Genomic DNA, 27,248 nt, shown 5'->3' on the forward strand with positions numbered 1-27,248 from the left:
AAATTCTAAAGGAACACCCTTAGAAGTGTGAGGTGGAAGCCAGAAGAGTGATATATTTATAAAAGTTATTTATATATTGTTAGGATTTAAGTGAGAGCTGTGAAACGCGCGTGAGAAAGTCACTTGGAATTTCGCTGGGGGAACCACCCTATCACAGCTGACTGCTGCCCTACGTGAAAGACGCCGCCTAAACCGCCCTCAGTTATCTAGCCGTCATAATAATCCTCGCAATTACCCCTTCCGAGGATCCGCCATGTACCATGTTAGACCTCTGAGGGTTATACATCGTGTTGAATGAGAAAATCGTGCGGTTTCAGACGGCGTAGGCGCTGGAGGCCGAAGTAAGATCGAGACGGGGAGAGGGATATAGCTAAGAGAGGTGTCCTTGATCGAAAGAAATCTATCTCAAAGTGACGGGAAAATGTCAGCCGGGGAGGAACCGAAGGAAAAGGGGGGAAATGAAGACACTATTAAGGTTGTTGCGCGGTTTAGGCCGCTCAACGACTCGGAAGAGAGAGCGGGGTCCAAGTTCATTGTTACATTCCCACACAGCAAAGATGACCAACAAGTCAGCATAGGGGTAAGTGACACTCGCGACCTTGTTATTTGAAAGGCTTTTAACCTTTATCAATGGTTCTAACCGTTTAAGGGGGTGTGAAGTTGGTATCACGTACAACACACCCCTTAAACGGGGGACATGATTATTAAATTAATGTTTCAAAAATAAAAATCATTCTAACATATATCTTAGGTATAAACTGACAAAGTACAGGAAAAATTCTGATCAAATTGATTTCCAGTTTTGCTAAAAATTAGTGTCATAATTATATCAACTTGCATTTTTAGGTTTTTGTTTACAACCTGTCTCTTTTGTCCCAATTACTCTTATTTTAGGGATAGTTTTGCAGGATTATCATCCCTGTTGGGTTAGGTAAATTGGGAGTTTTTCTACAGGAAAAACAAATATTAGGAAATGTTGCCCAGACCAGAACTGTAGGAATAGATCTTTTCCTATTGTCAGCTGCTGTTAAGCATTGAAATGTTTTGGTTTTACTTTTCTCTAATACATAATCTAATGTTTTGCGTGTCTCGGACAAATATTTTTGGTGCAAACTACTATTGTGTTTCCCCATCCTATTAAAACTTCTAGTTTTGAGTGAGTATACCCAAAAATTATTGTATAGTATGACACCATTCACTAGTGGCGTATATAAATAAATCATGCCTAAACCGGATATAGAACGAATGTATATTTTATTTGTGTCATTGGGTGTGGGAAAATCTGGTACATCATAACCTAACATAGCTTATGGTTGTGGGTTTGGCCGTCATCTTCACTTTTTGCCTTTTCTGATATCCCCTTGATATATTTAAAGTTTAGGAAGGGTAAAAGTTTCCTAATAAAAAATTGTTATTTATGTAGAAAAACTCCTGTCCTCAGTAATGACCTTTATTTCCATTGCAAATAAATAGTGAGATATACCCCAACATGTCCTACGATAATGGGGCCACCCAGCGGGAACCGGGGTTTGTATGTGGGGGAAATTGACTGGGGGTTCGATAATTTTACTGGACTGTATCATACATGAAACATTATGTAACTTCTGTCAATAGACTGTTCCAGTGATTTCACAAAAGATAACTATTTAGTGAGTGGAGAGAGTTATATTTATAGATTACCTTAATAGACAGCTGCCATCATCCCCTTGGTACACATGGCAGCTATCTACTGAATGTAATTTATTGTCTGTCCTTCATGATTCTAAACAAAACTTAAAAACCAAAAATTTCAATATACCATTTCCCTCTTCAACTTTATTTGGTTTAATGTACTATTTATCTATTTGATGCGGGTAGAATTCATGACCATGGAGTAGGTACATTAATTCCAAGAGGTCTGGTCAGAATGTATCCTTATAATTACTGAAGAAAGAGATACTATATTTCTAGTTTTCTCTTGGGTGCATTAGATGTAGTCTTTGTTCTTAGTTTTCTCTTTGGAGTATTTGATAGGTTCAAATTCTTTACACTAGCATTCGTAGACATTCATTTTTTACTTTAACTCTGTTCTAGATGTAGGTTATTACTAAAATATTAGCTGGATGGCATCACATTTACCTCTATACAACCAAGGGAAATACTTTTGATAAAGAGAGGGTCTTGAGGAAACAAAAGTTACACAGTACAATCAAGTCATACGGTATTATACTAATATACCTTAGCAAGCCAATGCATAAAAGTGATTCATGAAATTCACATAACAATGTTTTTGGAGTTAGAAATTTTGTGAGACATTTATACAAATACTGTAGTTATAGCTACTTAAATGGAATTGGCTGTTTATGTTCTTTCTGAAAGTCAGCATCCATGCATTCAACTGCCAATAACTTTAGGTACGGTATATACAGTAGTTCTGGCTTTGTTTTTCCTTTTTTCATTGTATTTTTCCATGATGGTGTAATGTAATAACCTATCAGCAAAATAAGGTCAAATGAAAACTTTAAAAGTTGCTCATGAATGACAGAGGCAAGGGACGGTGTCAGTGCCCTAGTAGGACATTGAAGTAGAGACTGGTCTTATATACATAAGATCAGCGTTCCATTCCCCACTCCACCCAAGTTAGGATCAAGGAGGGCCAGGCAGTAGCTGCTGATGACTTAGTAGGTACAGTAGCCCCATAGGCTCCCCCAGATCCCTCCTCCTTAGCCTACAAGGAACTATCAAACTTAAGCTGGTCTCAAACCATAGACCAGCAGATTGCTAGGCAGGGACGTTTCCAGTGGGCTTCCAGACATCCAATTGTTAATCGTTCATTTGTTAAGTTTGTGAAGCTACTTGTTATTACTAGGGCAAACAAATAAAACCAATGAAATTAGTTTCACAAATTAACATTCAGCATTGTTATTTTGAACGATAGGAATGAGAATTTAAAAAAGGAAACTGCAGGTGAATTATTTAGTACGGTAACCCCTGTAGATGCCGTAATGATTCCAGAAATGTGTGAAAAATAGTTTGTATTGTCTGGTGACATGATTATCTAATGGGAAGGTGACATTAGCAGTTTGTAGAAAGGTTTTATCCAATTCTTTTTCCAAGACTGCTTTTTAGGGTTAGCCCCAAACATTTTATGTGACAAATTAATTTGTTACAGCTCTTATGCATAGCAATATTCTTTGTTATTCATTGGAAATTTGTTATTGTTCTTTGTTTTGATATCCTATGACAAGTAACACTTTTTGAAAGTTGACAAAAAGCTTTCAAAATCTCCATGAGGTTAGGGTACTGCAAGAAAAAGTCGAGTTGCATATGCAGCATCTCTGTATGCAAGTTTAGAAGACAGGGAGTGAAACCAACAAATAAATCTGTCAAAATGCTCCAGAGAAAATTTTGATTAAATAGGAGACTTTTTGATTTTTGTATGTGTTATGGACATAATTTTTTTTGCAGTTTTAAGTTGGTCTGGTAGCTGTAAAACATTTCCTCCTAACTCAAATACTGTAGGAACAATCACCTAGTTTAGGGTAATCATGTAATCTTAATCCTCGTCTACCCAGTTTGTGTACACTTATTAACTAATCCTGTCTTTTACAATTTTATGAATTTAATTGTTTAGAATGTGTATGGGTAGTACGATGGCAAGGGCACTAGCCACCCGTTGAGATACTACCGCCTGAGTTATTGGGTCCTTTGACTGAACAGACAGTACTACATTGGATTCCTCTTTTCTGTTACGGCTCATTTTTCCTCTGCTTACACATACACCAAATAGTGTGGCCTATTCTTTCCACATTTTCCTGTGTCCTCATCACCTGCCAATACTGAGATTACCAAATAATTCTTCTTTGCTCAAGGAGTTAACTACTGCACTGTAATTATTCAGTGGGTAATTTCTTTTTGGTAATGGTAGAAGAGAGACTTTAGCTATGGTAAGCAGCTCTTCTAGAATGACATTCCAAAATCAAACCATTGTTCTCTAGTCTTGGGTAGTGCCATAGCCTCCGGGCCATGGTGTTCCACTTTCTTGGGTTAGAGTTTTCATGTGTGAGGGTACACTCAGAGGACACTTATTCCCATCTTGTTTCTCTTTTTTTTTTATATTTATATGTACATATATATAAAAGATTCATTTGAATGTTACTGTTCTTAAAATATTTTTAGTTTTTCATTACTTCTCTTGTATTTTATTTATTCCTTATTTCCTTATCTCACTTGGCTATTTTTCCTCGATGGAGCCCTTGTGCTTGAAACATTCTGCTTTTCCAAGGATGATTATAGCTTAGCTAGTAATAATAAAGATAATGATAATAATAATAATATTATTAATGGTTGCCTTGCTAAAAATTATAAAAATGTCTAGATAAATTTACTTTTCTTTAAATCACATTAAAGTGATTGTGTATCAAATATTACTTAAGTCTGTAAGGACATCTCCAAAGGCTAGTACAATTTCCACCTTTATTAGAACAATTTAGGAAGATAAAGTAATTTGAATGTAAGAAAACCCTGCATTAAATGTTCAGTTTGGCAGCACAGCGAAGGATTTGGGTTTTGTATACGTCTAGAGCTCATCTTGGCAGCACTCGGTGATTGTAGCACATACCACAAACAAAGAAATTACATAATGCATACAATTTTACCAGAAACAACTAAGAGTATGCAAATACAGTATGAGCAACTAAGTATAAGTAGATTCTAACTGGGAGTATTGAAAGTTTTTTTTTTATATAAAAAAAGAAAAAAAGTAAAATTATTGTTTACAGTGCAAGGTAAGGTTTATTGGGTGTTTTCCACTTGGTCACATAAGAAGTCTGTTTACACTGGAGCATGTAATTTGGCAAGGGAAACCTATTGTGGTGTGTGAACTAAAAACAGACATTACAGAATCTAGGCTATACTCTAGTGTCTATTCTTTGTCTTCGGTGAATGGGAAATGTGTGGTTCTATTAAGAGCTGCATTGGGCTATGCTCTCTATATCCTTTTTTTTTTTTTCATCAAAGTTCTGGGATTTCAAGAGGGTGTTCATAGTAGTTTTATGAAATGGGAACCTGGAAACTACTTGATAATTGCTTTTTTTATATATATTTTTACAGTGCATTTAATGGACTAAGGAAATCTCCAGTAAATGATGTAGCAGAGTAGGATGAAGGACAACACAAGTTGGTTAGAGCCACAAATCCGAAAATAAGAGATACATTAATGATTATATAGTTCTTTAGCACAATTAGAGAACTTGATAGAATTTGTCTCCTAGTACTGATACATAGCATAGTAGCAGAATAATCCTGCAAGGCATATTGCAAGAATAATTGTATTGTATTACAACAAAAATCATAATTTACATAATGTAATATATTAAACATTGTTGTTTACTGTACTGTATAGCCTCCTGGTTAGTACGGTGGTAACGTGTTTGTGTAGCATCCACATGGCGTCAGATAGATCCCCAAACAGGACCGTGAGTTTAAGCTGTTTACCTGGGAGGCTACTGCTGTGGGTGGGCACCACAGTGGCCAGTTGGGGCAAGAAGGGCTTGCCCAGCTGACATTCTGGTGAGCATCCATTCTGGTGAAACGAACTGAAACCAGACACCTTTAACCTTTAATGAATCGATCAATGTATGTTGCTTAATAAAGTGCTTCAATGTGATGATTCTGTAATAGGGCATTGATGGAGAGGTAGATTTTATATTCAGTTGGCTTCTTACACATCGGGACAGGTCAAGACAAAAAGATTTTTGAAAACTTAAAATTTTTGTGATAAGACTTCGCTCCATACAGAAGCAAGAGTGATTAGTCCATGTTGATACTTTTGTCAACCTTGTCAAAACTGATCGATAAATGGGGTAATAGGTATTGCCAAATCATTGACCAAAGAGTGAATAGAAGAAAAAATGTCTAGGCAAGCATTAAGGCCAATTCACAACCCATTTTCTTTCCGACAGGCTGGCTGTCGTTTAAGCGGCGTCTAGCTTTCTTACGTGTATTCAAATGCAAGTGTTCATACGAGCCGTCAGGTTGACGTCGGCCCACGGTCGTCAGCCATCCGAGTTGGTTCGGATTTCTTCCCAAGAAACCCCCGCCGGTTTGACGGCTGTTAGCAACCCAACCAACGGGTGGATGATGCTTCGTGTGAACGAGGACCTGTATCGTACCCGTTCATTTTCGAGGCCTGCAACCTTGACTTTTCCTCAGTCATGGAGCGTACAATTATTTCATTGTTGATAGTTGTCACCATGGATGAGAAGTTAATGGAATTTGTGTAAGGGTATGAGGAGTTGTTTGACATGAAAAACTTTCTTTGTGAAGTAAGAAAATTTTTCAGAGATGAGAGTAAGGATAACTTTTTGTTTTAATAAAGTTTCATCTGTATTGTGAATCATTTAACTTTATGAAATTCTTTCATTGTTTGCCATTTTTTACTTTATGCAAACTGCAAGTCTATCTTTTGGTGATATGGCATCTTGGCAATTTGTGTTTTTCCTGGGTAGGTCCATTTTGGTCTTTTGCAGCAAACGGATAAACTTAGCTTTTGATTTTCTGAAATATTAAAAAAAATTCCCTTCATCATCTGCCAGTTCTTTATTAAGTGTCTAGAACTCTCCCTCTCTCTTTCTTTTCTTTAATGACTGATGATGTACCAATCTTTTTTCCCTTTTTCGTTGGAATCCCTCATCCTTTTCTAGAAGAGCAATTGCCGCCAAATTTCTGATGCTGAGAAAATTATCTCCCATGATACTCACGTAACAGTCTAAGTAAACAATGGAAACCGGGGTAAACGTACAGGGAATGTCTCATGTGAATGTACCTCTACAACATTTCAACGGTGTTTCATCAATGGCCTGCCTGTCGGAAAGAAAACGGGTCGTGTTGATCGGCCCTTGTATTATGGGAAGGCATCAGTGTTTTATGTACTGTATACTGTACAGTATTACAATACTTGATGATTCTGTGAAATATTCTGGTTTGAAATGATTGTTGGGTGTTTTGCTGTTGATTTGAAATAGAGGTGAGAGGCACAGTATAAATCAATATAAGGAAATGACAGAAAATTTTTGTAAGATTGAAATTCAGATTTGATTTATATGTAATGTGTGTCATTTTAAGCTGTCACAAGTATGATACAAGGTTCCCCCCTCCCCCAAAGGCAAAAGACATGTGTTTGGTAACAACCTAATCTTTGAAACTAAAGATATACAGTTTAGATAATGGTTTTGTTCCTAACTCACAAATATTGCTAATCTCCCCTTGTTTATTGTGTAATTGTTAATGTGCAGATAATGCAAGCCAACATTAAACATGATGATTGGGTGTAGTTTTTTAATACCAATATAATCAGTGGTGTTGCTGTTTGCAACATGAAGTTGCTGTTATATTGCTGCAGTAGTTGTAGGGATTGCAAGTGTAGGGTTAAAAAAAATGGAAGTAGGGTAAACTGGAAACCTAAATAATCTGGGTAGGTAGCGGCTGTTAAGGAATATCTCGCATAAAAAAAAGTAAAGGGGCAAACTTTGAACATAAATATTAAAGGTACAGTAGCCTATATTGGTCTAGGGTTATGTGGATTGTATCAAAATTGTAATGGGTGATTAAAGACAATAACTTCGGAACTACAGTAATTCATGTTGGCTGTAAACAATTCAGTACATTGCTACAGTACTGTACTTATCATCAGATGTTCACCTACAAGTCCTATCAGGGTTTAGTTATCTAAATGTACTTTTTATATCTAAAGAGTTGATAAATGTCTACAGTTATTTATGCAATTATGAAGCTCATTTTACAGTCAGTTTTTTTTCTCTCTCTCTCTCTCTCTCTCTCTCTCTCTCTCTCTCTCTCTCTCTCTCTCTCTCTCTCTCTCTCTCTCTCTCTTTTTTTTTTTTTTTTTTGGTGTAAACCGAAACTGAATGGAAAAGGTAGAAGCTTAGTTAATAGATTATGGTAGAGTGCAAATAACTACCATTAGACACCAAACTTTGTTGAAGTAATGTGAAATTTGTAAAGGTCTTTATTAGAATGTGGAATTTCTTTGTAATAGAAACGGTTTCAATGACACTTTCCCAAAATTCATTATCTATAGTACTTGGATTTTACTTTATTAGGAGAAAAATATTCCATATTTTTATTTCATCATACTGTACATGGTTTAACATAAAAAAATATAATCATACAGTATAAGGACTTTGGCAGTGGGGTTTTTTCCTCCAAGATGTAAAGACTTTAATTAACAATGTTTTTTTTTCAATAAGATGTAAGGTTTTTATTTGACAATGGGTTTTTTTTCAATAGGATGTATGTTTAATTGACAATGGGTTTTTTCCAATAATATGTAAGGGCTTTAATTGACATTGGGTTATGGGGTCCTTTGACTGGCCGGAGAGAACTACATTGGATCCTTCTCTCTGGTTACAGTTCATATTCCCTTTGCCCACACATACACCGAATAGTCTGGCCTATTCTTTACATATTCTCCTCTGTCCTCATGCACCTGACAACACTGAGATTACCAAAAAATTCTTCTTCTCTCAAGAGTTAACTACGGTTATGTCATTGTTCAGTGGCTACTTTCCTCTTGGTAAGGGTAGAAGAGACTATTTAGCTATTATAAGAAGCTCTTCTAGAAGGACACTCCGAAATCAAACCATTGTTCTCTAGCCTTGGGTAGTGCCATAGCCTCTGTACCATGGTCTTCCACTGTCTTGGGTTCACTCTTCTATCTTTTTTCGCTTCCTCTTGTTTTGTTAAAGTTTTTATAATTTATATAGGAAATATTTTAATGCTTCTGTTAAAATATTTTATTTTTTCCTTGTTTCCCTTCCTCACTGGACTATAATCCCTGTTGGAGCCCCTGGGCTTATAGCATCCTGCTTTTCCAACTAGGGTTGTAGCTTAACAATAATAATAATAATAGTGGTAATTTATACTTTTAATATTTTTATTTTGTTCCTCATATGAGTTGATTTGATTTTTTAGTGGTCTGTTGCAACAAAATAAATCTTGTAGTAATATAGTTCATTATTAGTTTAAGGTTATAGCAGTTGTAACCTAAGGTTGGTACTGTACATGTAAGGGTATGCTGATAAATGTCAAAATCCTTTCTGTTATCAGTAAGGCTCTTAAATGAATATGAGCAATTTTATCAATTTTTTATTATAATTTCATTGTAAGGTTTATACATAGTACAATTTTCATGATTTTAGATTAAGAATAGTTAATATCACAACAGTACAGTAATTGCCATTACTAAGTAATGACTTTGCACTATAAATTTTACTTTTGAAATAATTGAAGTACACAGTATTTTTCTGATTTGATATTAGGATTAACTTACAATTTCCTTAGATTTAAAAGAACAATAAGAATTTTGCTAACACTGTATTGAAATTTTTGGTACTTTCACAGGGCAAAGTTTATCAGTTCGACAACATCCTTAAGCCAAATGTTACGCAGGAAATGGTCTATAATACTGCAGCCAAAGATATTGTAATAGGTGAGAGCAAATTGAATTTCAATTTTTTTTTTAATAGTACACAAATATTTGACCATTTTGAGGTAGATGAGTCTTAAAAGCTAAAGTAAAGTAACTATGAGTAAAGCTCAACCAATTAGACTATCAGTAACCTTAGAAATCTCAATGAATTCCAAAATTCTTTACCAAAACTCATAAAGAAAACATTATTTGATTGTAAATGAGAAGACACATCATATGTTTGCAGTAATACATGTAATGATTTTTTTATGAACTTATTGTACTTTCTTTTTCTAGACGTGCTGAATGGGTACAATGGAACTATCTTTGCCTATGGCCAGACTTCGTCTGGTAAAACACACACAATGGAAGGTGTCATTGGAGACCCTAACCTCCAGGGCATCATTCCTCGTATCATCCAAGATATTTTCAATCATATTTACAATATGGATGAAAATCTTGAATTCCACATAAAGGTCTCCTATTTTGAAATCTACCTCGATAAGATTCGAGATCTTTTAGATGGTATGTGATTTTGAAGAAAAATTTTTGTACTTATTCTTATATACAGTTTAGGTTTTGCACTTATTGTGTTGATATTGTATTTTACAAATAAATGTTGGAAGATTTCTTTCAGTCTATGTACTGTAACCCATTGTTATTTTCAGTGTCGAAAGTGAATCTTGCTGTACATGAAGACAAAAATAGGGTTCCCTTCGTGAAAGGGGCTACGGAACGGTTTGTGTCATCGCCAGAAGAGGTACTTGAAGTTATAGAAATGGGCAAAAGTAATCGTCACGTTGCTGTAACAAGTAAGTAGGATTTTTTCATGCATACTGTATGTGCACATGCACCATAAAGAAATGAAATGTTAGCCTTAGGAAATTTAATCCTTACCTTTATTTACCAAAATAACTGTACAGTATTTTAATCTTTGTCTTATAACTGATGTCGTCTGTCCTGTATTGTATTGTTTGTAGAAATAAATAATGTTTATTTTTCCAGATATGAATGAACACAGTTCTAGAAGTCACAGTGTCTTCTTGATTCAGGTCAAACAAGAAAATATAGAGTCTCAAAAGAAACTCCTGGGAAAACTATATTTGGTTGATTTGGCTGGTAGTGAAAAGGTAAGTTCTGCACTACATCCTTGGGCTTTGCTATTCTGATTTTGTGTCTAAGTTCACATCCATTATTAGTAAGATGTTGCTGATGAGCTATTAAAGTTTTGAGAAATTAGGATCTAGTCAGGAAAACCTAAGGAATTTAAATTCTCATGCTGGAGTAAGCCGTCTTTACTATCCTTATTAAGCTGTGTAGTTCTGCCAGAGTGTCTCTGTAGCATTTATTCAACTACATGTTTTCCATCTTGCCGTCCAACTTCTTCTCTACATAGTGCAACTCTTAAGGTATTCCCCCAATTACACCCCCCCCCCCCCTCTTCCCCTGAATGGCATCTCTGGACCCTGTCTCGGACTTGCTGAAAATGATTTTATGTTGAACAGGTTGACATAAGTCTCTTTTCATAATTTATATCTGACCTTTTTTTAATGCTATTATTTCTTAAAATATTTTTTTATTCATTCTCATCTATAGTTTATTTCCTTTTTTCTTTCCTCATTTGGCTACTTTCCCAGTAATGAGAATAATAGTGATGCAGTAATGATAATAGTAATAGTATAAGCTCTTATATTTTGAAAAGTACAGATTGGTTATAAAATTTTTGTTGTTAAAATGATAGTTGATAATGATTTAAGAGAACATCCTTGTTTAGAAATATAACTGGAATAATTACATTTCTTGTAGAACTAGTTTAAAGAATCATTTTAAGACACATGGCTCACCATAGGGATTTTAAGCATTGGAATTACTTTTAAAATTGAAGCTAAACAGTTAGGAAGGAAATAAAAAAAAGCAAGTGGAAAGTATTATAGGAATTAAGCGCTGTAAGCCGAGAGCCAAAATGGAGTAAACATGTCGTTCAGGTATATGTATGATTAGCTATTGCAGATTCCCCTATAAGTATGATTAGCTAATGCAGATTCCCCTATATGTATGATTAGCTATTGCAGATTCCCCTATAAGTATGATTAGCTAATGCAGATTCCCCTATATGTATGATTAGCTAATGCAGATTCCCCTATATGTATGATTAGCTAATGCAGATTCCCCTATATGTATGATTAGCTATTGCAGATTCCCCTATAAGTATGATTAGCTAATGCAGATTCCCCTATATGTATGATTAGCTATTGCAGATTCCCCTATAAGTATGATTAGCTAATGCAGATTCCCCTATATGTATGATTAGCTATTGCAGATTCCCCTATAAGTATGATTAGCTAATGCAGATTCCCCTATATGTATGATTAGCTATTGCAGATTCCCCTATAAGTATGATTAGCTATTGCAGATTCCCCTATATGTATGATTAGCTAATGCAGATTCCCCTATATGTATGATTAGCTAATGCAGATTCCCCTATATGTATGATTAGCTATTGCAGATTCCCCTATAAGTATGATTAGCTAATGCAGATTCCCCTATATGTATGATTAGCTATTGCAGATTCCCCTATAAGTATGATTAGCTAATGCAGATTCCCCTATATGTATGATTAGCTAATGCAGATTCCCCTATATGTATGATTAGCTAATGCAGATTCCCCTATATGTATGATTAGCTATTGCAGATTCCCCTATAAGTATGATTAGCTAATGCAGATTCCCCTATATGTATGATTAGCTAATGCAGATTCCCCTATAAGTATGATTAGCTAATGCAGATTCCCCTATATGTATGATTAGCTAATGCAGATTCCCCTATATGTATGATTAGCTATTGCAGATTCCCCTATAAGTATGATTAGCTAATGCAGATTCCCCTATAAGTATGATTAGCTAATGCAGATTCCCCTATATGTATGATTAGCTAATGCAGATTCCCCTATATGTATGATTAGCTATTGCAGATTCCCCTATAAGTATGATTAGCTATTGCAGATTCCCCTATAAGTATGATTAGCTAATGCAGATTCCCCTATATGTATGATTAGCTAATGCAGATTCCCCTATAAGTATGATTAGCTATTGCAGATTCCCCTATAAGTATGATTAGCTAATGCAGATTCCCCTATATGTATGATTAGCTAATGCAGATTCCCCTATAAGTATGATTAGCTATTGCAGATTCCCCTATATGTATGATTAGCTATTGCAGATTCCCCTATAAGTATGATTAGCTAATGCAGATTCCCCTATAAGTATGATTAGCTATTGCAGATTCCCCTATAAGTATGATTAGCTAATGCAGATTCCCCTATATGTATGATTAGCTAATGCAGATTCCCCTATATGTATGATTAGCTAATGCAGATTCCCCTATATGTATGATTAGTTAATGCAGATTCCCCTATAAGTATGATTAGCTATTGCAGATTCCCCTATAAGTATGATTAGCTAATGCAGATTCCCCTATAAGTATGATTAGCTATTGCAGATTCCCCTATAAGTATGATTAGCTAATGCAGATTCCCCTATATGTATGATTAGCTAATGCAGATTCCCCTATATGTATGATTAGCTAATGCAGATTCCCCTATATGTATGATTAGTTAATGCAGATTCCCCTATATGTATGATTAGCTAATGCAGATTCAGAGGGATTGTGGAGTGACTTCACGGTTTTAGTAAATGGCTATTCAAAGTTGGAGGAGAGAAGTTACATTTAGTAAGGTGCACTGAAAAGAAATGGAATCCATATTTGTTATTCATAATAGAGAAGTTCTGTTATATAGTACAGTAGTTTGTATTGATTTCCTGCAACTTACATGACATCACTGGTGAGCAGATTAGGAAGGATACTAGTCTTTGTGTGCTTCCTCTCTCCCTTTAAGTATCAAAATGCAGTCGTTTTGTTTTTCCGCTTTATTCATTATCATTATTTTGATATTAACTCTTGCGTATATTTTATTGTTCATCTATCAGCGACTAAAAAGTGTAGGATTTAATAAAAAAAAATTTTGATTTTAATGATACCGAATAATTTTCTTGCAGGTTAGTAAAACAGGAGCCGAGGGAGCGGTTTTAGACGAAGCCAAAAACATCAACAAGTCACTTTCGGCACTTGGCAACGTGATATCTGCCCTGGCCGACAGTTCGAAAACCCACGTCCCTTACAGAGACTCAAAACTCACCAGAATTTTGCAGGAGTCTCTCGGTGGTAACGCAAGAACAACCATTGTTATCTGCTGTTCCCCAGCCTCTTTCAATGAGAGTGAAACTAAGTCTACACTTGATTTTGGTAAAAGGTACACTAATTCACCTTGGGTACAAGTTTTTCAGAACTTGTATTGAAAATACACAGTCAACTTATGATTTGTTGTAAATTTTAAATATTTTTTTTAATAAGGAAGAAAACATCTGATTTTGTGGGTTGGAAAGGAAGTACTGAAATTAAAATATATAAGTTTACTGCAAAAAATTTTTAGGGCAGAGGAGTTAATTTTTTGTGTACTGTATATTAAAACCATCATGAACCCACAGAGCGAAGACTGTGAAGAATGTTGTTACTGTTAATGAGGAGCTCACAGCCGAGGAGTGGAAACGAAGATACGAGAAAGAGAAAGAAAAGGTGCGGTTTGATCTACCACATTTACATTTTGTAATATACTGTAGCTAGGATAGTATGCTGGCAAGATTCATTTTTTCTGCCCTGCTTACAATCTTAACAACAACATGTAGTCTTACATAGTCCTTCCAACTGAGTTTTTGCTGCTGAATATTGAATGCATGTTAATTAAGGTTAAAGGAAAAGTATAGAAGGGTAAAGCTTTATTCAAAGTGACACAATTAGCTCCTTAGTCTTGAAGTAAAAATTTATTGCATGCTCTATTTAGATCAATTCTTATATGAAGGTTATTCTGTTATTTTGTTTTATGGGAAATTAAAGTCCTTTAAATATTTGGGCTTAGATTTTTTGAGGACTTGTTAGTTTAGGCATGCAAGTTAAATGGTCATTAACTGTCTCTTTAGTGGGATTATGCAGTTTTATAAAGCTATGTAACCTTGAATAAGATTTGTATTTCATGCAAGTTAATGAATAAAGGTTAAACATGCGATAAAAATAAAATGACTAATATAAAGCTGGTAGTCAAAGGGAAAAAAGCAATGGTTTTCATACGTTAGAATAAGGGTGTAATCCACAGTTGAATTAATTTAGGTGTCTTACAAGAAGTGCCATTATTTTGCTAAGTTTTGTACAGCTTGATAATTTCTGTTGTGTGCGTTTCAGGTGGTTAAGTTAAAAGCACAGTTAGAAAAGATGGACCGGGAACTTGGAAGATGGCGTGCTGGTGAATCCGTTAGTATGGATGAGCAAGTGGGACTGGCACCTATTGATATGGAAGCCTCTGCCACTTCCCAACAATTGAGTATGTTCTTGTTGATATTCCCGTTTATGTAGATTGCCGTACTATCTCCTCATATGTAATTCAATTGTCATATATGATACAGGTTGAAGTCTGGTTTCCTCTGGAGTCCATCATTGTTAACTTTTTACTCCTGGCTTATTTTTTCTGGATACTAAAATTTTTTGTTGTTCCTTTATCCCCAGTCCCTGCTGTTGCACCTCCCATGGCTGTTGATGGCGATGCAGCTGAGTGGGCACGAGAAAGGGAAAGATTGTACCAGAGTCTTGATGAAAAAGATGATGAAATCAACCAGCAGTCACAACTGGTTGAAAAGTTGAAAGAACAAATGTTGGAACAAGAAGAGGTATGGTTAGCGCTTGTTTTTTATAATGTATAGAGAAGCTCTCATCTTAAATAGTAATCTTTTAAGGATTTTTATTGGTAATATACATAATTAGATATAACATTGTTAAAAAAGCTTTTATGGTTTTAATTTAGAATGTGTAATCCAAAGCAAGTCCAATAGTCCTTTGCTCAGCATTTTCCACTAAATTCATGGTTTTGATTCTTATTTCCAGCTGATCTCATCCACAAGAAGGGACTATGAGCTCTTGCAAGTAGAAATGAACAGATTAACAAGTGAAAATGAAAAGGCCAAAGAGGAAGTCAAGGAGGTATTGCAAGCTTTGGAAGAGCTTGCTGTCAACTATGACCAGAAGACTGAGGAAGTTGACAGGAAGGGGAAGGAGAATGAGGCTCTCACAGAAGAACTCAACCAGAAACTGGTGAGTTTTTTTTAGCTATTTTAACACTGCAGTAGCTGCGCTTCCTTTAACCTTCTGAACAATTATATGAAGGACAAAGTATAGCATATAGTTAATTGAGTAACCAGTTATGAGATGCAGTTTTTAGAAGGGTTTTCTGTGCCAAGTTTATCATTAGCACTTGGCACAGATTCATAAACAGTAAATAAATTGGAGATTTTAAACTACTGGGTTGCTGTATTTAGTTTTTTCATAATATATCACATGCAAATTCATTCAAAATCTCAAGATGAAGATTCTACTGTAATAGGTATCATTGTAGTAAAATATTTGTGTTTAAAGTTAATTTTGTCCTGTTTTTTAATTTATTATTTTAATTCATTTGCAAAGGAAGTGAAATTGATGAATGTTATCCAGGTTTTGGTTTGGGTTAAATACTCGTGGAGGACTGATATTTAAACTTCAAATTAATTTTTAGTACTTTGTATACATTGAAGGTGTAATTAGAATTTCTGAATCCATACGAAATATTTTCTCTTTCCTCAAAAGGCGTCGCTTAGCTCGGCAACGTCTGAACTCCAAACAGTCAAGGATTCTCAAGTCCACCAAAAGAAGCGAATCAACGAAATGCTGGTGTCGCTCCTTAAGGACCTCGGTGAAGTGGGTACCATTATTGGCACTTCCAATGATGCCATGAAGGTGAGGGTTTTAAAGAATAGTAAATTTTATTTGTTCTGAAACTTATTTCTTTGAATACCGGTAGTTGAAATCTGTGGTTACCTTTCCTGTCCTAGTATGCTTGAAATGAACATTACACTATCCATGTGATTTCAGGGTTGTTAAATAACATGGGATACTGCATCTATTTCTTAAACAGTAGATGTTTAGTTTTACATTACAGTGAACCCTCGCTACTTCGCGGTTCGACCATCGCGGATTTTTTCCATAACCCATATATATACAGTAATATATATATATATATATATGTATGCATGTATTTATGTATATATGTAGGTATGTATATGTGTATACATATAAATATATATATATATACACACACACACACATATATATATATATATATATATATATATATATATATATATATATATATATATATATATATATATATATATTTAAAGTAGGAAGATGTGATGTAGTTCTAAGGGAAAAGTATGGGAAATATGTCTGGGTAATAAGCAAAGCTCTACCTCCAGTTTGTTTCTTCATTATGATCAGAGATAAATGTAAACAAAACATTGGTTGCCATTTTTTATCATGCTTTTTAGCGTGTTTAGGAAATGCATGATATAAAATCACCTTTAATATTTGTGCCTGTTTTAGTTTAGGGTACTGTAGTACATGCATTAAGCGTTCTGTACATTAAAGGGTAGTTTGTTAACAGAACTACGTACAAGGGAAGGTTTTAAAAGTCTGAATATACATGTTGAATAAATAGGTAAATATGGTGTCACTACTTCGCGGATTTTCACCTATCGCGGCCGCGACTGGAACCTATCTACCGCGATAAACGAGGGTTCACTGTATATTTTCAGTAATTCCATTGGGTGATAAGTTTAGGTTTAGATGTTAAGGTGCTGGTCTTCAAGAGAATAATACACATTGCTAATGGCACTTCAAATATTAGGATTGCTGTTAAGAAATTGATATCCACTACACCATTTGGTATGCTTTATGACTTCTTGCATGAAATAAAAATAACCTAAAGCAATAACTATGTCTACAGTATACTTAACCAAGTTCTCTTTACTATAATCTATGATTTTGTGTAGAGATACATCAGAAAAGATATGAAATACAGAAGTTACAAAATGAAATTGCTGCACATTGTAAAAAGAGGTTTCTTTGAGGGATTTTTTTTGCTATAGGCAATGACAAAGATAAAGATTCCTTTAACTTCTGGAGGATGTTTATGCATGGATAGCAAAAATCTTCACATCTGACAACTATTGGTAAAATGTGCCTCCTTACAGAACCTTGGTGACGTTGAAGGTAAAGTTGAGGAAGAATTTACTGTCGCTAGACTATACATATCAAAGATGCGTTCCGAGGTTAAGAATCTGACCACCCGTTGCTCTACGTTAGAAGCTAAGGAATTAGAAGTTAAAGGACAAATGGACGAAGCTGAAAAAGAACTTAATGAATACAAGTTATTGGCTACGCAACACGAAGCCAAAATGAAGAATCTTACTCAGTCCATGAAGGACAGTGATACTAAGAAGAGATCTCTAGAGGAACAGGTAAGAAGAATTTGGATGTGTTCATATATTACAAAGTTGTGTTACTTTTCATGCCTGGTAACTTTAAGGTAAAATAGGGTATGGAAAATGTATAATTTTTGACAACTCAATTTGACTTGTTTTTCGGTTCTTGATATTTTCAGAAAACTGTCGCAGTCATTTATTTAATTTAATTCATAAGGAAATATGGCTAATACTAAACTGTCACTTTAATAGGTTGATTCCCTAAATGAAGAATTGGCCAGATTGAAAGCAGTATCAAAGGTCTCCGATCAAGATGGCACAGTTAGAGAAGCTCTAGAAAAACAGATTTCTCAACACCGAGAACAGCATCAGAAGCAGGTATGTGTTGTCGTCTAATCTCTTCTCTCCCAAAATATAGGTGAACATGAAATATTAAATCTGTGAATTTATATCCACAACGTGACTCTACTAATTCACTAAGAACACTTTTAGTCCAAAGAAGTCGTGACAACCTGACGATCTGGATGCAAAGGGTCCTGACAAATGAAATTTTATTGTAATACAGTATAATTGCATGTTTTCATAAATGATAATTGTATTCCCGTTTCAGCTGTCAACTTTGCGTGATGAGATCACAGAAAAACAGCAACAAATAGATGAGCTTAAAGATGAGACTCAGAAGAGAATGGTTACAGAAGAACAGCTCAAGGCTGAGTACGAGAAGATTAAAGCCGAGGTTGCTGAGAAGGTATTGATGTATTTTTTTTATGCTGGTTGTATTTATATGTCCTACTTTAAAGTAAAGTATTTTTGAAAACCTATTTTAATACATCATTTGTTAATAAAGTTTTGTCATTTCTAATATTATTTTTTATCTCTCATCAGACTCAGAAGCTGAGTGAATTAACTACACTCCATGATAGAAAGGAACAGGCTCAACAGGACCTCAAGGGTCTGGAGGAGACTGTGGCCAAAGAGTTGCAGACGCTTCACAATCTTAGGAAGTTGTTTGTACAAGATCTTCAGTCCAGGGTTAAGAAGGTAAACCTGTGCAGGAAATTTTTTTTTTAGGTCAGGTTATCTAGCAAGACCATATGGATGAAGTTTTAATAGTCCTTGTTTTATTGAACTTGCCAACATAGAATATTGATGTTTGAGGTTGTTCAACAACTGATAACTTGTCCACAATGAAAACTCTTAGGATATATGGTAGTGGAAGTATATTGAAGATCTTGATGTTAAAGAGACATTAGTGTTAGTATTTAATCCCAACATTTTGGGACTGTGACTTGTTTTAGTGCACTAGTACTTCAGTCTTCGCTCAAAGCATCATACCAAAGTATGTATTAACACACCACTTGGAATAAACTGTTAGACATTTGTTGTTAGATTGTTTATTAAAACTCATGTTACATTGTTTCATACCAGTCTGCATCAGGCGAAGAAACCGATGAATCTGGAGGATCATTGGCACAGAAGCAGAAGATTCAGTTCCTTGAAAATAACCTGGATCAACTCACCAAGGTTCACAAACAGCTGGTTCGTGATAACGCAGATTTGCGATGCGAGCTTCCTAAGTTGGAAAAGAGATTGAGAGCCACTATGGAACGTGTTAAGGTAAGTCTTGGCTGTTTTTTTTCATGTTTTTTATAGGTTTAGATTTTTAAATGTAAAAAAAGTTTTGGAGCTGGAATTACTGTTTCAAAATATGTACAATGTACATACAAAGCTACATTTATTAAAAATATGTACATAATATTAGTAAGGATGAAAGGCAATATATAAAAATTCATAATTCCCTAATAAATATATTTTTTTTAATATTTATCCAGTAGTAAAAATTCAGTTATATCACCAAAACAAAATGCCTGCACATTTGCCCATAAAATCGAAACAGGTACACCATTTACAACTGTATTATTACTGACAAGGGAACAGATATTCTAAAATAGGTTTAATGTAGTGTAATTATTCAGGTGATTGATGTGTTATTTATCGATATACCCAATAGTTTTTCACTTTTATCATTCAATGGATATTGTTATTGTTCTTGACTCATCCAGGGATTCTTAACCCTTTGGGAAACTGTGTTAGATTGAAGGGTGTAGGAAGAAACTGGGTAAATTAAATTAATAGTAACTCGATCTTGCTAGAAGTGCATACCTAATGATTGCAATACAGAGGATAGATATGAGGAGTTTCAGGTTGATCTTCGGACCAAATAGGTCCATTTCTAGAGTTTAGAATAGAGTAGCCTTTAATAGGGATAGAATACAAGCAAGTTGCAATTTTTAGTGTACCTCCCTTTTATTTCTTCATATCTTGAAAAGTTTCATAGGGACAAATATAGTTGGATGGTGAGATTTTGTAAGCCTTTCTTACACCAGAAAATTTTCTTTTTGAAGATTAGTGTGCATCACATCATGAGTTTCACAAATCACTCTTCTTCCAGGCGCTGGAAACTGCGTTAAAAGAAGCCAAGGAAGGAGCCATGAAGGATCGCAAACGGTATCAGCAAGAGGTTGACAGAATTAAGGAAGCCGTACGGCAGAAGAATCTAGCACGCAGAGGCAACGCGGCGCAGATAGGTAAGCAATTAGAGTTTAAAGGCCGCTCATGAACGGCAGAGGCAAGGGACAGTGACATTGCCCTATCAAGCAGGACAGTGCCTTAGAGATTGACCATATATATATACGTACGATCAGTGCCCAAGCCCCCCTCTCCACCCAAGCTAGGACCAAGAAGGGCCAGGCAATGGCTGCTGATGACTCGGGAGATAGACCTATAGGTTCCCCCAAAACCCCCATCCTTAGCTCACAAGGATGGTGAGGTTGCAGCGACCACAGGAACTAACGAGTTTGAGCGGGACTGTTAACCCCAGTCTGGCGTTCACCAGTCAGGGACGTTACCACATTGGCAATCACAACCTGTTTTATGAATGATTGTTATGCACTTATGGCCTGGTTGTATGCATCTCTGGTCAACCATTTCCTCAAGGGAAGTGTGAGTGTGTATGAGCCATGCTTAGATTTCCAAGTATTATTTAGTAGCATTTTTTAAAGGTTCTATTTAGCTATGAATTCTATGGAAAGGATTTGCTTGTATGTGTGAAAAAAAATAGGTGCAGAATTTCTTCTAAATATAAAAAAAAAATAGATTTTAGTTAATATTTTTTTTTTTCAATGTACATTTACTTATACCAAGAGCCATGGCATAGTAAGATTGTCTAAGATTCATCATTATTAACTTCATAGTCCTGACTTTACATATGTTTGATGAGAAGGAATGATTTTGTGTGGATGGCATAGAAGAGATGCATTAAACATTTCTAATGAAAATTTCCTTGTTGTAAAATATCTCTTTAGTGGCATTGTTATTTTTTAACTTGTGTTCAGTCCATCATTGATTGATTGGTGTATTTTCTTAGTTTTATACACTGCTGGGAAATCATCTCTTTCTACTATAGAGCTTCTAGGTCTGCTGTAAGTGATGGCTATTTATTATTTTGGTCCTTATTTTCACAATGGAAAGAAATTATTTAATCCGTTGTTAAGTGTTTTGAAGTACTAAGAAGAAAACCTAAATTCTATTGAAGGAAACTTTTGATGGACCACAGGAATGCATAACCTGTCCCTTGAAATCAACAACTCATTAGATTAAGAGAATGTTTTAATGAATTTGGAAGAACTGGATAAACATCAAGAAGTTCATAGAATGTAATGGGTCAGGAAAACTTCATGAAGAATTGTGAAGAACATTGTTGGGCAAAAATACAGTAGGGTGGTAATTTTTTTTTATGGCAGCATTACTGTCAACAAAATGGTGTCATACAAATATATTTATTGATTTCTGTAGTTTTAGTAATAATTTTTCAGAAAGCAATTTAGAATTATATAAATTTCTTGGGAATTAACCGTAGATTTGGATTTGAGGTCTAGTATGAGAAGTTTCTGTAAATATGCAATTTATAGTTGTTCCTATACAAATACACTGTACCGTTGCCCTTAGTAAGCATCATTAATGAATAGTGCTCCATACTTTGTAGTAACTTTGAGTTAGAATACATAGCAAAACATATTGGCAATTAAAAGCAAGTTGTTGAAGAGCTTTTTTTTCAGTATATCTTTTAATGCACTTGCTGGTATTGCATAGAAAGTACACACATACACTCTCTCTCTCTCTCTCTCTCTCTCTCTCTCTCTCTCTCTCTCTCTCTCTCTCTCTCTCTCTCTCTCTTCTTTTTTGTATTTACTAACCTCTATTAATTGTAGGTTCCCTTAACTTGACTCCTCTTCTCTTTTGTTTACAGCCAAGCCAATCCGTGCAGGCCATGCTCCCCAGCCAAACCATACGAGCGCACCAGCAATTCGAGGGGGCATGCAGCCCTACCAGCCTCCTGCCATGCAAAAGAGAGTACTAAGTGGGGCAAGAATGGGTATGTATAATATCCCCAAGGAGGCTACTTATATATTTTGAATGAACTAATATTGAATACATAAAATTCACAACCTATTATATACTGTATTTTTTGGTCAGATTGCCAAATTGATTTTGGGATATTTGTTATTTTTTTTTCTTTTTCTTTTTTCAGATAACTCCAGCTAAATTTTTAATGGATCGTCAGGTTCCTGATATTGAAACCACCTCAGTTATAGCTACAACCCAGTTTTTTTTAAGCAGTTCCAACATAAGTTATAATTGTATGGCTGCTTTTTTCAAGCTATTTAATTTATTATCAGGTGTTGATTTGAGCACCTTTTTAATTATCAGATGAAATTTATTCTCTATGATGATCAATTTCGAATTTTGTTGTGCAGTCTTAAGGTTTGATTATATTGATCACAAATTCTGCCATTAATTTATTCACTTTTAAATTTCTTTTATTCGTCAAACTTTGTTAAAACACCAGAGAAAGTACAAAAGTTTAGATTGTGAGGAGTTACATAGATCAGAATCGAATAGAGCGAGCATTCTTTAAGCAAAGATGCAACGTAATTCAGTACCGAGTTGGGAGAGAAGCACAAAATTTGAAGGAGAAAGAATTCTGCCAAGTGAATGTTGTCACACGAGTCCGGGATTAAAGAGCATGAAATTTTCCATTTTCTTCCTTTACATTTTAGTGGTCATGTCATGAATTATGTGTCCTTGATGAATGATGTTTTGTGTGATTTTGTTGTAAATAATCTCTTGCATTTAATCCCGGCTGCTGAGAGGTGAAGGCGATTAAGATTTTGAAGCTTGTTATTTTTGTTACCAAGGCAATAGGCTGTGGCTGGTTTGTGGTTGCAGGTAATGCTGTATAATATCAACTGCAGACTGGATATCAGCCTTAGAGAAGTGTTTGGGTTTTGTATCTGAACTGGAGATAAAAAAAATGTACTGAAAGTTGTACGATGGTTGTGCAACACCTTGGGAACAGTAATGACAAAAAGTAGACTATGATTTGGCAACACATCTGTTTTAATCGAAGCTTTAATGATTGGTCAAAGGGACACAGACACACACTTGACTGTTGAACTTTAAATAAGAATATTCCACTCTTTATGTGCAATCTGTCTTCTTTTTTCCCCTTAATTCTTTACCGTTTCATGTATTATAGTGACAGTCCTGCATTTGTATTATACTGTAAAGTCTTATTTGGAAGTGAATGCAGTGTGTTTTGAGGGATTTATTTTTCGAAAAATATATTAGATTGGGGTACTTTCAATTGGTTTAGTTAGTATAGAATAGTTATATTTTTGGCAACCTTAAGTTTCTTTTATTGCACTCCTGTTGTATCACAACTGCAGTCTCTGGTTCTTTTCTTGATGATCATTGGATGACAGGTTTTAAGGAGATCGATGAAGGTAACTGCTTGTTATGGTTATTACGCTGTTGCTTTGTAACCGGTTGAATGTACCCCTTATTCTAGTCATTGTGAAATGTTGGTTAAGTTATTCAAATTCAGCATCAGGAAGGTTTAATTAAATTTTAAAAGCCCTTGTGTATACTTAAATTGATTTTAAGTGTCATTAAATTGTGGTTTACAATGACTGAGTTGAATGTGTTTTGTTTTTTATTATTTCATTCCTAAGAACATTTCATGATGACCGTGAAGTTAGTATTTTGCAATAGAAAGGGATGAGTCGGAGCTTATGACAGGAAAGTGATCTTTTATTACTAAATGAAATCTTTTACGTGTAGTCTCTTATCATATTGGGGAAGAAGATTGTTATTATAGTGACACTGGGTGTAGCCAGTTTATGCAGATGATTTACATTGGAGAGATGTACTGTATGATAATGAAGGGGAAGTAGCCAGATCTGACAGTGCTTGAGATGCTGTTCCTCTTTGTTTTAATTGCACTCAATAGAGTATGTAGGAGAATGATTTCCTGTGCTTTGTGTATCTCATACAAGGGTAGGGATAACTTTACCAGTGGTTGTGCTGGTTCGTAATGATAAAAAGAAAATAGTCAATATGTACGGAATATATTAATTTGCGCCTTCTATGATAGTGGAGCGAGTTATTAGATTGTTCCACGTAACCACTAATGATTGGTCAGTAACAAGGGATAGAAGCCATTCTTCACTTCACTTATATTGAGGTGTCTTGGTTTTATTTGTGGAGGTTTAGCAATTTTTTTTTTTTTTTTTCTGAAATTTAATACTTGGACATATAGTCAGGCTGAATTTTTTTTTTATCCTTTGGGATATTTTTTATGTACAGTCTTAATTTGGATTAAGTTATTTATTTATACTTGTACTCCTTATAGTGTGAGAGCAGCTACCACACAGTCCATCCCACCATCACCACTACATGTTGTTGTTGTTAACCGTGCCAGCCACCCCCTTCCATCGTCCTCTTGATTCACTCAGTTGTGTATTAGATATGCGGAGAATTCTCATTGATACCCCTTTTATACCGGTTATAATTCATTTTGATGAATCAATTTATAAATGCTGGAATGCATTCCATATGAAGTATGTGCTAGCCAAGTCTTGGTTTGACCCTTTTGAAAAATGGCTTTTAACAATGAACTCAAGCATCTGTATAGTATGTGAATTATGAGTATCATTCATATACCTCTTATAAATAACTACAGCTTCCTTTAAAAAAATATAATAGATACTATTTTGTAACCACAGTTACTTCTACAATATTCATATCATGATCTGACATGATTGACATTGAATGCTACAGTATACGAAGTCAAGGTGTTATTGCTGAAGTCTAGATTGCTTAGACAACATATATGTACCATTTAACTTGGGTTGCATTCCAGTAATTTTCTTTCATAGAGAAATCTCTATTTCTTTAGTATCCACCTCTAAAAAGCCCTGGAATTGGGTACACTAGCATGGGAAAAGGTGCTTCTGAAGTCTTAAAAAGGTGCATTTTGTAGTGCTTATTCATTGAGTTTATTTACAAGGGACCTGAATTTTCACAGCATATCATTGGGTGAAAACCCCTACGATCAGCTCAGGTTTTTTCTTGGTAAGTTAAAGCTTTGCAAGTGTAAATCTATAGTTTTTACTGTCCTGGTAAAGTTAGTGGATAAAATGTAAAATTGTTGCCATAGTATAGTCGAATCACTTTGTAAATAAATGGATACATATAATTACTGCAAAAAATGCCTCTTTGTGATCTTCAGTGGTATCCCTATGCTGTTCACGTCATGGCAAACTTGTTTGTGCTCAGCTTGATTCTTCTCAAAGAAGAATCGAGATCAGAGCTTCAGGTTATTATGAATGTTGGGAGTGAAATAGAAATTGCACATGCTAGTTGTATGTCAGAATATTCAAAGGGTTCAGTCATGTATCTACAAACTGTATAACTACATGCTTAAGGCTTTTTCCAATGCCAGATATATTTGTTGGGATTAACAGAGAAGTGTGGTTATTTAACACATAGTATAGTTATAACTTTTTATCATCCCTCAAACAAACGTCCACATCGTGTTAAGCAACCATATGGTATTTGTATTCGATAACTGAATACCTTTCAATTGGTGAGATTCATTTGCAAATGACTGGGTAATAGCTATTGCAAGGGGTGTGCTGCTTTTTAGCCGTTTTCAAAGTTATATGAAAAAATCACCTTGATTGTTAGTTTTTTCATTTATATCCATGCATTTTGGTCATCAATAGTCAATGCTCGAGAATTAGTCCTTGTTGGCGGCCAGCGGTGAAGAACAAAACACTACCATTCAAACTGATTATCGGTTAATTACAGTGCACTAAAGTTGCTGCCTCTGCTTTACATGCTTGTACTATGAAGAAGATACCATAGTAAATTCACCAAATTATTTGACTTGTTTTAATTACCCTATTGTCGGTAAATGAACTTTCATGGAGCTGAAGTTTAGGAATATTGAAGTGCATTTTTTAAAGATTTCATCCATGAACAAAAGTGGTGCGGGAAAGTACTGTAATAGATTTGTAATCTATAACAAAATGTGAGGAATAGAAAAGTGGATGCAGATACTTAGAAACGTGAGGAGTCAAGTGAAAAAAAAAAAAAAAAAATAGAAAATATTGAGAGCGTATTTATATATGGGCATTTCATACTGCTGGAAATAGTATACAAATCATGAGAAAATGGTTTATTACCCAAAGAACTGTTCAGGTTACATAATGTCTTAAGTAGCTGACAAAACGACCAAAGTTTAAGTTGGCGATTCAATTTGCTATGATGATGTAACCTTAAATGTGAAGTGGTAATATTTTAACGTTTTATTTCATAATGCCATAGAATAAACAAGACATGAAGATACCCAAGAATGTTATAATTTGAAATGAAAGCTTTAAAATCAATGTAAGGGTCAACAATATATCAGAACTGTAAAAGGTTAGCCTATGTGCAAGGACCAGATTTTTATGAGATAAGAGTGAGGTCTTCAAGATGATTTTATTGCCCAATTAGCTTAGTAATTTGTACTACTGAACCTCATCTAAAGGGTGAAATATAAAGCTGAGATGGGATGTCTAAGTGGGTGAAAGTAATGTAGGACTGAATATCACTGTAAAACTCTTGTTCCCTTACAAAATTATTCTCAATTTAAACTAAACTGCTAATGTATTAGGTTTGATGGCATATAGAATTGTTATTTGCTGGACTAAATACCATCTATACATTCATCCTTCCAGCTTTCTTTCCTAAAACTTTTATAGTGAACTAAGAGAAGATTGTAGACTATATTGAAAATCAGCTTAAAATCAAGGTTTTAGAGAAGGGAAAGACTGCAAGTGACATGTAAATAGACAAGCAGCAGTATTGATGTCTGGTGAATTTCATATACAGTACAGCTAGAAATAACATTCAAGTGTTAAAAGATTTAAAGATTCCAAAGCGTGATGGAAGCAACCAATTTTCGTTCCTGCTAGTTTGAAGCCAAAATTGGA

General features: G+C 34.9%; 1 protein-coding gene across 1 annotated transcript in view; it reads left to right on the top strand.

The window, feature by feature from the left end:
- Window positions 1-26,152, top strand: part of LOC137658713 (kinesin heavy chain-like) — a 26,236-nt gene extending 84 nt beyond the window's left edge. Inside the window, exons 1-19 of the mRNA XM_068393710.1 lie at window positions 1-580; window positions 9,400-9,487; window positions 9,764-9,991; window positions 10,135-10,278; window positions 10,472-10,596; window positions 13,522-13,775; window positions 14,011-14,098; window positions 14,759-14,897; window positions 15,080-15,240; window positions 15,455-15,661; window positions 16,190-16,339; window positions 17,635-17,901; window positions 18,118-18,243; window positions 18,476-18,613; window positions 18,751-18,906; window positions 19,294-19,482; window positions 20,318-20,453; window positions 22,175-22,300; window positions 22,457-26,152. The exon at window positions 1-580 is cut by the window's left edge and continues 84 nt beyond it. Coding sequence (XP_068249811.1) covers window positions 422-580; window positions 9,400-9,487; window positions 9,764-9,991; window positions 10,135-10,278; window positions 10,472-10,596; window positions 13,522-13,775; window positions 14,011-14,098; window positions 14,759-14,897; window positions 15,080-15,240; window positions 15,455-15,661; window positions 16,190-16,339; window positions 17,635-17,901; window positions 18,118-18,243; window positions 18,476-18,613; window positions 18,751-18,906; window positions 19,294-19,482; window positions 20,318-20,453; window positions 22,175-22,300; window positions 22,457-22,470 — 2,895 coding nt within the window. The 5' untranslated portion in view covers window positions 1-421 and the 3' untranslated portion in view covers window positions 22,471-26,152. The remainder of the gene's footprint in view (window positions 581-9,399; window positions 9,488-9,763; window positions 9,992-10,134; window positions 10,279-10,471; window positions 10,597-13,521; window positions 13,776-14,010; window positions 14,099-14,758; window positions 14,898-15,079; window positions 15,241-15,454; window positions 15,662-16,189; window positions 16,340-17,634; window positions 17,902-18,117; window positions 18,244-18,475; window positions 18,614-18,750; window positions 18,907-19,293; window positions 19,483-20,317; window positions 20,454-22,174; window positions 22,301-22,456) is intronic.
- Window positions 26,153-27,248: the final 1,096 nt, after the last annotated feature.

Source organism: Palaemon carinicauda, chromosome 19 (assembly GCF_036898095.1).
Source record: "Palaemon carinicauda isolate YSFRI2023 chromosome 19, ASM3689809v2, whole genome shotgun sequence".
Lineage (NCBI taxonomy): Eukaryota > Metazoa > Arthropoda > Malacostraca > Decapoda > Palaemonidae > Palaemon > Palaemon carinicauda.